The following is a 13,874-nucleotide window of genomic DNA, read 5'->3' as shown; positions in this document are numbered from 1 at the left end:
AACTTGTGGGTATAAAAAATATTTAGGTTGAGCCTTCTCTTTTTCGTTGTTTTCTCGATTTCTTTCATCTCTTTTTCTCCTCCCCTCCCCCTTTCTTTGCAGATTAGAATTCATTAGCAATCAAAGAGCCTCCAGAGAGCCTCAGCTCTTAATTACCTACTCATTTGCATTTTTGCATATTAATGACTGCAGGGTTTTGGTACGGTTTTTGCCGCAGTGGTTTAAAGGCACCTCAGTCCTCTGTTCTCTGGGGAAGAGCAGAGATGTCCAGAGGCAAGGCTCCAAGCCTGTCCAGTCCCCCCTCTATCCTCCCTGATGGGAGCTGGACGGAGCAAGTAGATGAGAAAACGGGGGGGCGGGTGGATGGCCGGAGGCATATGGGACGGGTGGGGTGTGGTGATTTGGGGGGGAAGAAACTACTGGGGTGCACAGGTTAAAGGTCAATGTCCCTTATCAGCATAAGAAAGAACACATGTCTTCTGCACCGCCTAATTGTTGTCATATTGAGCAGTTTAAACACCTGATCTGAACAAAATATACCCTGAGAGAAACTGGAAATCTATACTGCAGAGATCCCTCACGTGGCTTTTATTGAGGACGGCAGCTAGTTGGGATGAAACTCATGTCCCACAGTGTGCAGAGGCAGGGGCATTTTATATCCCAGGAGAAAGGTGTGTAGTGGTGAAAATGAGGCTAGAGTGTGTGTGTGTGTGCGTGTGTGTGTGTTGCCGTTTCCTTTTGCAATGCAGCCCCTCTCTAAATGCTCACTGGAAGGACAGTCGGCGGCTTACTCAGCGAGCCCTAATGACGATGGCGCGAGCAAGATTTAGAAACCCCACCTTAGCGCTCCAGCGTTGCAGACAAACATGTAAACAGAAAGAGTTGCAGACACTTGTGTGCACGTTCACATGCGCAGACTGAGGGAATAACACCGCTAGTAGACAACAGCTCCCAGGCATCTCCTGGCCCCCGAAGTGTTGCTTTTCCTCTTATCCAATATGTTTTGACTGCAACAATAATGCCTGAACATGGAAAATAACATCACACCCCGCTGTGATTTTAGATACCTTACAAACATAACAATTAATGACTTGGAGCCCTGAGACATCTGGCCAGGAGATTCAGCATGACTGAATGAAACATCTCATACTCTCACACGTTACCCAGCGTGCATTTGTCTTACTGTTCATGCTGAAGCTGGATCCCGTTGTTGGAAATATGGAAAGTGAGCATTTTTGGCACTTAAAATAAAAATGTCAGCAAAAAGACCATGCTTCAGTGTAGTGTTAGTACATGCAACATGCATGACACATGTAGTTTGCATGGCGCATCCCTGAATGCATACTGCTCACAGAGTGGGCTTAAGTCGACTTAACTGCTATTAGTGGGGCATTATAAAATGTGTGTGTGCACGTGCAGTCAGGGCCTGAGGACTGCAGCAATGTGTGGGCTATTGGGGTGGGGTTAATGAGCTATTCTGTGACCCCTGTCACCCCGCGGGATTGCCTTGGGGAGACAGGCTGAGACAAACAGGAAGACAGGGTGACAACAAGCCTGTGGTTGCAGTCTGCCTCAGGACTTCTTGTTAGAATTAGTCTTAAAAATAGTAGAGATGGCCTCACCTTAATTCATATGCTTAAATAGCATCTTAGCCTTTTCCTTTGGAACCAAACTAGCTAATTACAGTTCTCTTATACTACATTTATAACTGAAATATAAGAAGCATTATGGTGTGCACAGTAATCTGTTATTTATTTAATAACTGGGGAGGTCTTTATTCTTCAGTCATAATGTACACACTGTGTTGTCATGTCTGGTGAAGAGGATGAATGAGCCTAAGAGATGTATGGCAGCAAAATGAGGCTCACTCAGCCTTAAAAAGACAATAGCAGCGACAATACTGCCACCTTCTGGTCAGTTTAGAGAACTGATTTCATAGGTGGCAGCCGTTTATGAGGAAGGCCGTAAAACATAAACACATAATTTAAGAAGATCACATAGAATAAGAATGCTATGATTACACATCTTTCTAAAGGTAATTGTGTTAGCTTTGTGTTGACAGGCAGGTGTTGCTCTAACACCTTCCTGTTACAACTGTAGAATTTAAAAAGTTATTTGATAGCGAGTACTATAACACTGTACACGCTGTATAATTAACAGGCCTTTGTTTTATAACACTTCCACTTAAGAGCACCGTTTACACAAACTTGTATCAAAACACACACACACACACACACACACACACACACACACACACACACACACACACACACACACACACACACACACACAATTATCCACACAAAGCTTTGCAACCATCATTTTTAATAGAAAGATTTTATATTCTTTAAACCAGACAACCAGATGCCAGACATTTTTGGATATATTAAAAAAAAAAAAAAAAAAAAAGGAAGAAGAACAGAACAAATAAAAGACACAAAATGGAATTATATGGTTTAGACTGTGGATTTAGTGGTCTCATGTACAATTTCTTTGTGTTGCCAAAAAGTGCAAATTCTCTGAAGAAGAAAAAAAAAATCACCTATAGTTCACCCTGCAGCTTCCAACAGATACACACTGACAGATTTCTTAGCAATGAGCAGAAAAACAAAAGAGGTTATGGAATAAAAATCCACACTGAATCATGTAGAGAAAAACATCTGCTGCACTCTGAATATGTCTATTTATATTTTCTCGTCGCTGTCACTGGAGTTAATGGTAGAAGTGAGCAGGTATTCCACCTCTGGGATAAATTTGTGATACACAGAGCGATGCATGTGCCCAGCAACAGGAATGAAAGAAAAAAAAAAAAAAAAACAGCGCACACACACACACACACACACACACAGACACATGTGGAGCAGCTGTTTTCTGCTTCGTGTGATTCTGTGTAGATTTTCACTGAAATGTCCAGATTTGAGAACTGGGTCACTTTAAAATGTACATCAGAAAAAAACAAAAAAAACCCCCAACTCTATAAAGAATTATAGTAATCACAGTTAAACTCAATCTATAAATAGTAGCCTATTTGTCTTCTCTCCCACGTTAAACCATTTACTGAACTATAAATTTAATGAATGCTTATTATGATCGATAGTATTCTTTCCGCTCTACTGCAGTAATCTTGATTCGTCGTAGATGTTAAGGCCAAAACGTACGTCTGTACGGATCTGAGAATGGAAATGACGGTTATTTGACCATTTCGTCCTGTTTTTCATAATCATTTACGCTTAATATGGATACCAGATCCAACCTTTACCAACAGACAAAGAGATTCTGCAGTAGATACGACAATGCATGTTTAACATTCAGCACAGCGAGCCTTCTCAGAAAGCTTTGCAACTGTTATACAGGTTTCTGTTTCAATAAAGAGTCTCCAGAAATTAAATCAAATCACCTTTCTCCCCAAAAGATCCCAGACAGCGAACAGAGAGCAGGTGGGGGGGAGGTTTGTCCCGTACCCCCGCCACCATCACCAATGCGTGACTATGCAACAAGCTGCAAAACAGGTACATATAACAGAGATGTGTTTGTTTGTGATGAGGCGACAGCCATCTTCATTGTAGATACCAAATATTCAAGTTTTTCTTGTTTTTTTTTTTCTTATATAGTTTTTGCATTTAAATAATCAGTTGCATTGAGAAAACAAAAAGACAGGGACAAAATAACCAAAACAATATTGATAAGGATGAAATAAAAGCACACAATTTCAGGATGGCCTTTCGCAAAGTGCTTTTGTTACAATCGCAGAAGCTGATAAAAGGCAGCTTGATAGTGCTACACCGGGGCCTTTTAAACTATCTGTCTACATGTCTGTCTGTCACATAGTAGTGGGATAAAGAGGCTAGACAGACGGACAGAAACAGCCATCCGCAGAATGTCTAACACTTCCTTGTCCCTCCTCAGACGCACGACCTTGCTAAAAAGTGGGAATCACAGTATGAAGTTATGGAATGTATCCCAAACTGGTTTACGTTACCAACAAGTGAAAATGTCTCCTCTTCCATACCTCATCCACACCTCCCTCCCTTGCCAATCCCCCTGCTGAGGGTGTGTGATCTTTGATCAAAAGCCAGTCGGCAGCAAAGATGTTGACTACGAGTCCACAGAGAGGGAGAGCGATGGGAGAAGAAAGTGAGAGAACACGCAAACCCCCCTCCCCTGTGCTTTTCCAACCCCATGTCTTTTCAAGCACGCTACAGTCCGACTAATAAGACTGAATCCCAAGTGGCTTCCTTCCCTCCAACTAACAATTCACTGGATCAATATTAGATGGAGAAACAGGTTGGTCGCATCCACTTTACAAAGAGGGAACTGTTCATGCCAGTACCTTTCTGGGAATTATTACGGTAAATATTTGTATGACGAAGAAAGAAAAGACAGAACAAGAACACAGAATTTGATTAGACATACGATCAACTGAGCAGACACTGAAACCCAATGCATAGCAGTGAATTTTCCACCTGAGTAGTACTTACATAGAGACAAAAGAGATATGCAACATTCTGATGGTTGCAGTTCCCCAATGTGAACTCTGCGGTGACCTCTTTTGTGTTACGTTTCTTAGGCCACGTATTTCCCATCAGCGTAGAGGACCAACACTGAACAGTTACCTGGGCTTCCTGCTCTCATCCCTGAAAACAACATTCAGCCCTCTCCTACCACCTGGATTTGCTCCTCCCTGTATGCCAACCTTTGTATCTCCAGAGACAGAGAAAGACTCCAAGTGCAAACTGTCCCCGCTTGGCTGAGAGCAGCCAACAGACAGCAGCCTGCCTCTCTGAAGGACCCAGGGCTGTCTGTGTAAGTGCCAGAGCCACGCTGTGCATACTGCCGTACTGCATATGCTGCGCTCAGCTTGCCCTGCTTCGACAGCCTGATGGAAAACGTGCAAAAAAATAAATCAGGTGTGCAGCAAAATGACGAAGCAAAGCAAACAGCCCCCTTTCTGCTGCCACGAGTCGCCATATCACCATATTAACAGTCACCCCATTCTGCTTTGTTTGATTTTTGCAGTTATCGTGCTTGTTATTGTCTTTGTTTTATGGCCTTCTCAGATAGATTTACAAAAAGTCTTTGATAATAGCACAGAAAAAAAATAACATTTCAAGGTCCATTTGAAAGAAAAGGAAAAAACAAAACAAAACACAGTTGCAATGAAGTTCTGAGACTGTCTTGGTGCAGCCTGTGTCAGAGTAACCTTGGCCTGGGGCTGAGGCTGGGGACACACCAGCTGTGGAGCCACGGAGGCAGAGAGAGACACTAATATATCAGTTCATTCAGTACTAACTATCGTTTTAGTACGAGCCAATCAGCTTTAACAATTTGGTTTCAATGTTACAAGAAAAGTGTTTAAATGGTAAAAAAAATAAAAATAAAAAAAATAGAGTTTTTTAAAATTTTTTATTCCTGTCCACATAAGGCACACTGTGGCCCTTGTGTCTGCACAATCCACCTGGTGGGAGTGAGCCTCAGCCCCACGCCGCATGACATTACCGTCTGAAAACACACACACACCACCATGAGCTCAGCACTGCCCAGTCAAGGCCACAAAGTCACCGTCTGTCTCAACCAGAGAACATTTAAACTCAGCTCAAACAGCAGAAGGTAAATGGAAATCATCCAATTCAGCAGTAACAAAAGTATTTAAAAAACACATCAGATTTTAGGATCGATAATCCGTCAGTGGACTCAACATAAGACAAAAATCTCAGAATGACAAAGAACTGGAATGAGTATCTGTGGCATCGTCAAACATTGCATCTGAGCCATCATCAGGAACGAGTAGTTTTTTTTGTTTTTTCAGAGAAGATTTGCTGCTTGCCTAAATTTTCTATATTTAGATTTTCATGTATAAAGAGCATGTATGATTGACTTCTATCAAAAAGACAAAAAAAAAAAAAAAAAATCCCAAATCTCTTTTTAAGAGCCTTCAGATTAAACAGTAAAAGTAATAATCAAACATTACATTGGTAGCTTAAAATGCCCAGTGACTTAAATGAAAGCAGTTTTTTTCTCCTTTGGTGTTTATTGTTGCTGGACGTCTGTATATTTTGAATATACTATACATGATTATTTCTACGGAGGGGTTGGATGGACTCTTAATGAGACCACTGAGTATTAACCACACTGCTCTGTGCTCATGGAAACTCGCAGGCCTTTCTGAGGTCCCCTGTCCTTTTCCCATAAGCAGGACAAGGACATTTAACATTAGTGCAAACTTTTGCTCTTTCAGCTAAAGCACCACTTCCAGTGCTATCAGGCTTTTATCCATAACCCCACCCAAGCACCCATTAGCCCCACCTTCCTGGCACAACATCCCAAAACCATGACCACACACACAACACACGCACGCGCACACTCACACTCACACTCACACTCACACCCACGTATAATTATTAGAAAAAAAAAATAGCTGTAGCACAACACGTTATTTTAAGAAAAACGAGTGTAGACAGAAACAAAAGGCTATACATCCTTACACCTCAAATTCTATTTTCCACAAGGATACAAAGAGTGAGAGAAAGCAAACTCAAGTAAGTAGACACACATTTCTGCATATGTATTCCAGAGAAGGGCATCTGTGTGTGGCTTAGTCAGGGAGGCCCAGCCTGGAAAAATTATAGACATACTTTCAATATCTCTTGTTTACAGTAGACTAAGATGGAGGGCAAAAAACTTTGGTTAATCAACAAACAACATAAGACATTTGGGGAAACATTAAGGTCCAATGAAACATTGTGTTTAAGATGACCCACGGGTCTTGACAGGTAAAACTTCTGCCACGTCAAGATAAGTGGGTTTAGGCAGTCCAAGCCAAGTACCACGATACATGAAGATCACAAGACATTAGACTGCCCCGCTTACATCGGTTTGCCTGCAGGAGTCAAACTGTGCAATAATTAACCCCATCTTTATCATAACGAAACAACAAAAATAGAAACTAACTCTCAAGACCTGGCCAAACCCTGACAATGGCCAACAAGGGTAAACAAAGAGTTATGCAAATCTGCAACAAGAGAGCCGTGAAGTAAACAAGCAACTGTCCAATGTGTTGTTCTACAATATGGTATTTTCGCTCCTGTGGTACCGCGGACCTATTATCACTGCAGTTCCTCCGAGAACACATGTAGATTTTAGAGTAGCTGGTGAACAGATGGGGTAGACACCAAGTTTGTTTATCCAGCGTTGTCCTGAGACCCTTCAGCCTGCCAGCCAGCAATGCATGCTTGTGCACATGCATGCAAAAAAAATAAAACAATAAAAATGCATGTATGCACGCACACAGCGCTCTTTCCACTTGTCTACCTCCTCCTTCTATCCCCTTACTTTACATTAAGACGAAAAAAAAACAAAAGAAAAACAAACAAAAAAACCAATCACTAGATTTTTTACAACTAAATTCAAGTGCATTCAGTTACATGGATTGATTTACTCTTTTTTGTGTGTGTGGACCTGCCTGGCTTCTCTTGTAGAGATCGACACTCGTCTCCTCTTTTCTTTTTTGGCAGCTTGTTGTCAAAACCTGAACGAAACCAGCGAAGGAGCTCGACTTCACCATCACACACTGAAGGAAAAGGCTGATCTCATTTGCAACTGGTTTGTTTCAAAGTACCCGTTTCGTTGACCAAAGTGCCCTCCTCAGTAACAAAGTGCAATCATGACCTGCCTCTTCCCATCCAACGTGCAAAAGGACTGATAGTTGAAAAAAAAAGCACTACTGCAGAAATTACAGGGTGGGCTGGGGGAGGGGGGGCACTCTACATCACATGCATGTTCTCTTAACGCAAAAGGCTCAATGTGCTCGTATGGAAACTAAAGTTGGATTCTGGAGTTTATTATTGTTCAAGACGAACAAATCCAAACGTATGGAGTCGCTGACAATATTCAAACACATATGTCAGCTCTGGTGTTTTCCCCTTCTCTACAGGATACCTGGACCCAGTGAGCATGTGTGTGTGTTAGCGAGACAAAGTGTATTGGGGCTGGCAGCTCAGGGTGCATGTTTGAACAGGCTGTGGCTGACTCACACACGCTGATGATGTGGCCAGAGGGACCCTGGCTGCCACGCACACACACACGCACGCAAACACAGTCGCACACTAAACTGCCAGCACCAGGCGTCCTCCCCACAGTAACACCAGGCTCTAATATAATAATATCCCCTCCAGGCTGGTTCGGGGGCATTAGAGGACTACAGAGGGAGAGGGAGCGAGAGAAAAGGCCTGATTTGATCCCCTCCTGCCTGGAAACGTGGCTGAGCTGGGGGAGATTATTTTTTGGAATGCAACAGACATTGCGAGATCCCCCTCCCCTTCCCTCGATCCCCTCCCCCATCAACCAGCTGCAGCTGCGCTCCTATTTGGCCTCCCAACTTGGACAGGTATTTATTGCTCTCTTCATCATACAGGTTGCCTTACGGTTGTGTGGTCCCCAGGGCAAAAAGATTGGAATAAGCATAAACCTCCTCGCACATCAGCCCGCTTCCTTTAAATATTACCTCTCCCTCAGTTGGATATCTTTAGTAAAGCTGTGCAAACATAGAAAAAAAAAAGGTGCTCGTCTATCTCTTCGTACTCTTTGTCACTCTCTCACTCAGGCTCCTTTAACCTGCGGTTGGTTAAGTGCTACCCGCGCCTTGTCACACAAGGACAGAATCCGAAAAACTGCAAAAAGTTAAGCACATTCATTCAATCGACCCCCTCGTCCTTTGGGCAGGAACTTTACATATCAAGTGTTAAGTTTAGGACAAATGGGTGAATCAATGCTTTTTTTTTTTTTCCTCTCTCATCGAACATTCATACAGTTTGTTTTGTTCACCCACAAGCTTCACTCTCTGAGAAATATGACATCAAGCCTACGAGGAAAAAAAAATGTGATTGGTAACTACAACTCAGCATTAAGAGGGGCCAATGTCATATCACCACCTGCTGTATATACATGTATACAATAATAAAGTGTCAAGTACCCAAAGCAGTCAAAAAAATAAAATGTTGAGAAACAAAAATTAAGACAAAATCAAAAGGGCGAACAAACATATTGACACTGCAGGGCTGTGAGGGATAAGAGGCCACGTAGTAAAGCCAACATGTACATTGACAATGGTAGTGCTTCAGAAACACAAACCCTCCACCCCTCGTATTCCCGAGTCCTGCAATTGGCGAGCCCCCATTAAAGTGGATTTGACTCAAAGTGAATTTGCTTTTCAGTAAGACAAGCCATAGATTCTTAAAATGCATTTTAGAGAGTAAGTAACACTTCAATCAAACCCCTGCCTCATTCTTTCTGGAACATTTAGAGAAGAAAAACTGTTGCATCAAAACTGTGGCGAGTTTTCCTTGCATATGCCATATTGTGGCAATGGTGTTTCTATGGTAACTGTACATTTCAGACCTGCAAAGAATAGAAAAAGAGTTGTTTTCATTGGGAGGATTTGTCCTCGCTTCACCCGTACAGCAGCCAGAAGGTGCTTGACAGACACCTTTCTTAGAGCTTGAAGGCTGTGAGGACAAAACCAATAAAAATCTAAATCAACTGCATAGTTGCTCAGAGTTCCTTTGTATCTATCATACATTTGCCTAAGCACATATGCCACATATGTATAAAAACCCTATTATTACAAAGAAAGAAATGACCCAGAAAGTGGACGTAATGGGTGCATGATTTGAAGCGTTCTTTGCTCTTTAACAAATAAACCAACTTAAGTGCTTGCAATTCTACGCCGTGTCCTAAGTAATAGGAGAAAGAAATATAAAGATTAGATTTTTGTGACACCCTGATTTGGTTTATAGAGGAATAGTTAGTTGTTTGTTGTAGGTTTTTTTTTGTATTTTTTTTAAATTGCCTTTGCATCTTTTACTCCTCTCTGTTCATTGGCCTGTCTCACAGGCGGTGCAGAGTGACTATGGTGTCCAGCAGTGTCCTTGTCTTCCCTGCAGTCTCAGGGCCCTGCCTCCCCTGCTAGCTCCTGCAGCTGAGGACTGTGTGCATGTGCTCCAGCAGCAACCTCCACCTCCGCTGCCGAGGTCGACTCCGATCGCCGCCTTCCCCTGATGGTATGAGACCCGGGGCCGGTGTCGGATCCGGGGCTAAGCAGGCCCACGGGGGCCTCGAGGAGCCCTGGCTCTCTCACGCGAGGTTTCCGGCCTCGACGGGAGGGGATGCCGTTGCAGCCGTCCTTCTTGAGGTGGCGGTGCAGGTGATCCGAGCGCACAAAAGTCTTAAAGCAGCTCGAGCACTGATAGGGGCGCAGGCCGGTGTGTACACGCATGTGGTTCTTCAGGTCGTAGTTGTGAGCAAAGGCAGCTCCACATTGTGTACACAGGTAAGGCTTCTCTCCTGTATGCTTCCGCATATGAACCTTGAGCTTGTCCTGCCTGAGAGGGAGAAAAATAAACACGGTCGAGTAAGAATACAAAGGCAAAAACTCTGCTGCACTAGAAGATCGGTTCACACCCATTTGAATGCACTTAGTGCACACAGCCAACTTCAGGTTCTAATCACTCGTGCAATATCACGTACAAATACATAATTAACTCAAACTATATTATTAATTCTCACACATACAGTGGCCAGCCTAATATGCTTTGGATGGATTTATTTCCCATTTAAGAACCATCTCCTGGATCTCCTCCAGTTCTGTGAAGGTACCCTGTCTAACTGACGAGAAGCCATAAACTTAACCTTTTAATTTGTGTAAATGCACGCAAGAGCACTATTGCTAAATGATAACAATATCAGTTTTATATCAGCGTTTTACGCCTTTTGTTAACATGTATTTGACGACAATACAACAACAATTGACAGATTGCAAAAATGTTTAATGGACACCTGAATTTCCTCTGCAGCGCAACGGTTGCAGGATAATTTGGAAAGAGCTGACATTTATTGTGAAGTAGTACTGTAGTACTGAGTGCAGCTCAAGTTTGCAGCTTATATTTATCCACAAGAGTCGTACTGGGACCGACTTCTGTAGGTGTCGCACATGAGCGAATAAAACAGCTCATGTGGAAAACTTGCTTTCCAAATTGTGAGGTCTACAACACTGCAGTCAAAACAGCATACAGCATGACTCTATATCAAAACGCATCTCATAACACAAAACTATTTGACTTTCCAATGACACCACCTACTAAACTTTATCAGACTTCTTTGGCCTTCATCTGACTCTTGTCCTTCCCTCCCCCCTTTAGCCCTTACTATCTCTCCAGCTCCGAGCTCTTAAATCGCCTAACCCTTCTGTACCGAGGGCAGAGGGCTTCTAAACAAACAAGCGTAGTTAAGACAACTGCATCTGAACACATACACACCCACCCACAGGTGTGTGTATGCAAGTGCCAGGTAAGTGGATTAGCTGTCATACAAGGAAACAAATAAACCCACTGCAACGCTCAGAGGTCTGTATACCTGTGCCCTAAATAGAAATGTTAACCACGAAACACATACACAAACACACGATGCAGACGCATAGTTAGGGTGAAGCATTGGAACAAAGTGGCACACTGACAGAGGTGAATTATTTAAAGGACAGGGGTGATTTATTGCTGTGCGATGCACACTCTTAACCTTGTTCAAACAGGATTAAGATGGGGCGCTAGCGAGCCAGCAATGGAGTAGGACGTGTTTCTGAAGGCTCCCGCTAACAGAGTTTCAGAAATAGTTTTTTTTCAACCTACAAAGTCTCATTTTATGTCACAGGGGAAGCTAACAGTTTTATATACTATATTAAAGCTTCACTCGAGACAAAATGGCATCGAACCTAAGGAAATACAAGTACACCGGAGGAACTGCGGCTAGGCCCGGCGCATCCTCGGGCGAGAATACCAATGGTGGCCCAAGGGCGGCGCCCGGCTCAGCGACCACTGAGGAACGGGCTCAGCAGAGCGATGGGCGCTTTGTGGACACTGATGCCCTGAAATTAGAGCTTCTTCAATCCATTAAAGATGATATCAGCGTGGTGTTAAAAGAAGAACTCAGGAATGCACTGAAAGAAGATTTTGATAACATTAGGGCTGACGTGCAAGAAGTGAGAAATGAGATTGCTAACAATACGGCGGCAGCGCGCGCTGAAATGGATGGAGTTAAGGCCACGGTGAAAGAAGTAGAGGACGGGCTGTCAATGTGGAGCGATGAGGTGGTCACCTTGCAATCTACGGTGAAGACTTTGAGGAAGGAGCTATCTGACCTGAAAGATAAATGTGATGACATGGAAGGCAGGATGCGGAGATCCAATATCCGTATCATGGGGGTCCCGGAGGGCCCGGATTCGAGCTCCACCACGGCCGTATCCGCGCTACTACGTGAAGCGCTGGGTATGGATAAAGATGTTATTGTCGACCGCTCACACAGGAGTCTGGCCCCGAGAAGGCCGGGTGGTAACCCGCGGGCCATCATAGCCAAGCTTCATTACTACCAGGACTGTGTGGAAATTCTACGCCGTGCCAGGACCCAAGCTCCGCTGAGGTTCAATGGACAACCGATTGCAATATTCCCGGATTTTACGACCTCGGTGGCCCGAGCTCGGGCTGCTTTTACAGAAGTCCGGAAACTTCTCCGCGAGCAGGAAGGTATCCGTTTTGGGATCAGGTTCCCAGCGCGACTTTGTATCACGCACAACGGGGAGGAGAAAGAATTTCTGGATGCGGCGAAGGCAATGGAATATGTTAACGAACATATTATCAACGTTTGAGGAGGCTGCGCCTGTCGCTCTATGTGGGAGCGCCAGTGCTACGGTTGGTTGTCTCAGTTACGGCTGAGTGTACATGACTGTTTGTTGTAGCGTTCGCACGGTGATGAAAAGCTTGAAGAGACACTTCTTGTTCAGACATTTAAACTTATTTCATAAACACATTTTGGTTCATTTTATTTCATGGCAATACCATTGGGTTTAGAAAAGTTCTATACTTTGTTTGGATGTCGATATATGTATGTGTATATATATATATATATTTTCTTTTTCTTTTTCTATTTTATTGACTATTTTTCTTTGTAGGATATGTTATGTCAAGCGGCCAGCGGGAGCCTAAGAGTCTGGCTTATAGTAACCCAAACAAGCACTAGGCTATATGTGTGGATCTGTTTGCAGGGGGTTTGGCAGTCACCATGTTCGATCTGGTGTAATTGCTCATTGTGTTCTTGGTTTGGGCTTCAGCCAGATATGTTTATTTTACTTATCAATGTGTTTTTTGTTTTTCCCTTCTTTTTTTTTTTTTTCTTTCTTTTTTTTTCCTTCTTCTTCCTCCCCTCTCTTTCCTCTTCTCCTATGCCTGTTGTGCATCTGGAGCTTTCATATTTTACTATTTGAGCAGGGATGAGCACAGCGCGATCATTTAGTGATCGGGTGGTAAATTTTGTAAGCTGGAATGTAAAATCACTCAACCATCCAGTCAAGCGGAAAAAGGTTATTACTCATTTACAACGACTTAGAACGGATATAGCATTTCTCCAGGAAACGCATCTGCGTACCTCTGATCATCTTCGAATCAAGTCTGGATGGGTAGGCCAGATATATCACTCTAAATTTAATTCTAAAGCTCGGGGGACAGCAATATTGATAAGCAAAACTTTACCATTTATAGCCACAACTGTAGATGAAGACCCTGCAGGCCGTTTTGTTGTAGTTGTAGGACATTTATATGGTTTCCCCTTGATTTTAGCGAATGTCTATGCCCCTAACTGGGACGATCATAGTTTTTTCACTAATGTCTTTGCACGGCTTCCCAACATGGCAACGCATAATATTATTCTTGGTGGGGACCTAAATTGCTCATTATCTGCTATGGACCGCAGCTCGCACAAATGCACGCCTATTTCAAAATCAGCACGTGTTATACAGCGTTTTCTTCATAACTACGGGTTAGCTGATGTATGGAGAT

At 43.2% G+C, this 13,874-nt stretch overlaps 1 protein-coding gene across 6 annotated transcripts in view; it reads right to left on the bottom strand.

Moving 5' to 3' along the window:
* Positions 1–5,135: 5,135 nt before the first annotated feature.
* zbtb7a (zinc finger and BTB domain containing 7a) overlaps positions 5,136–13,874 on the bottom strand; it is a 28,269-nt gene continuing 19,530 nt past the window's right edge. For all 6 annotated transcript variants that reach the window (XM_026158317.1, XM_026158318.1, XM_026158321.1 and 3 more), the window contains one exon: positions 5,136–10,376. In XM_026158317.1, coding sequence (XP_026014102.1) covers positions 9,941–10,376 — 436 coding nt within the window. In that variant the 3' untranslated portion in view covers positions 5,136–9,940. The remainder of the gene's footprint in view (positions 10,377–13,874) is intronic.

Source organism: Astatotilapia calliptera, chromosome 23, assembly GCF_900246225.1.
Source record: "Astatotilapia calliptera chromosome 23, fAstCal1.2, whole genome shotgun sequence".
NCBI classification, from domain to species: Eukaryota; Metazoa; Chordata; class Actinopteri; order Cichliformes; family Cichlidae; genus Astatotilapia; species Astatotilapia calliptera.
The sequence above is the reverse complement of the archived record's forward strand: the minus strand, read 5'-3'. Positions and strand labels throughout refer to the sequence as shown.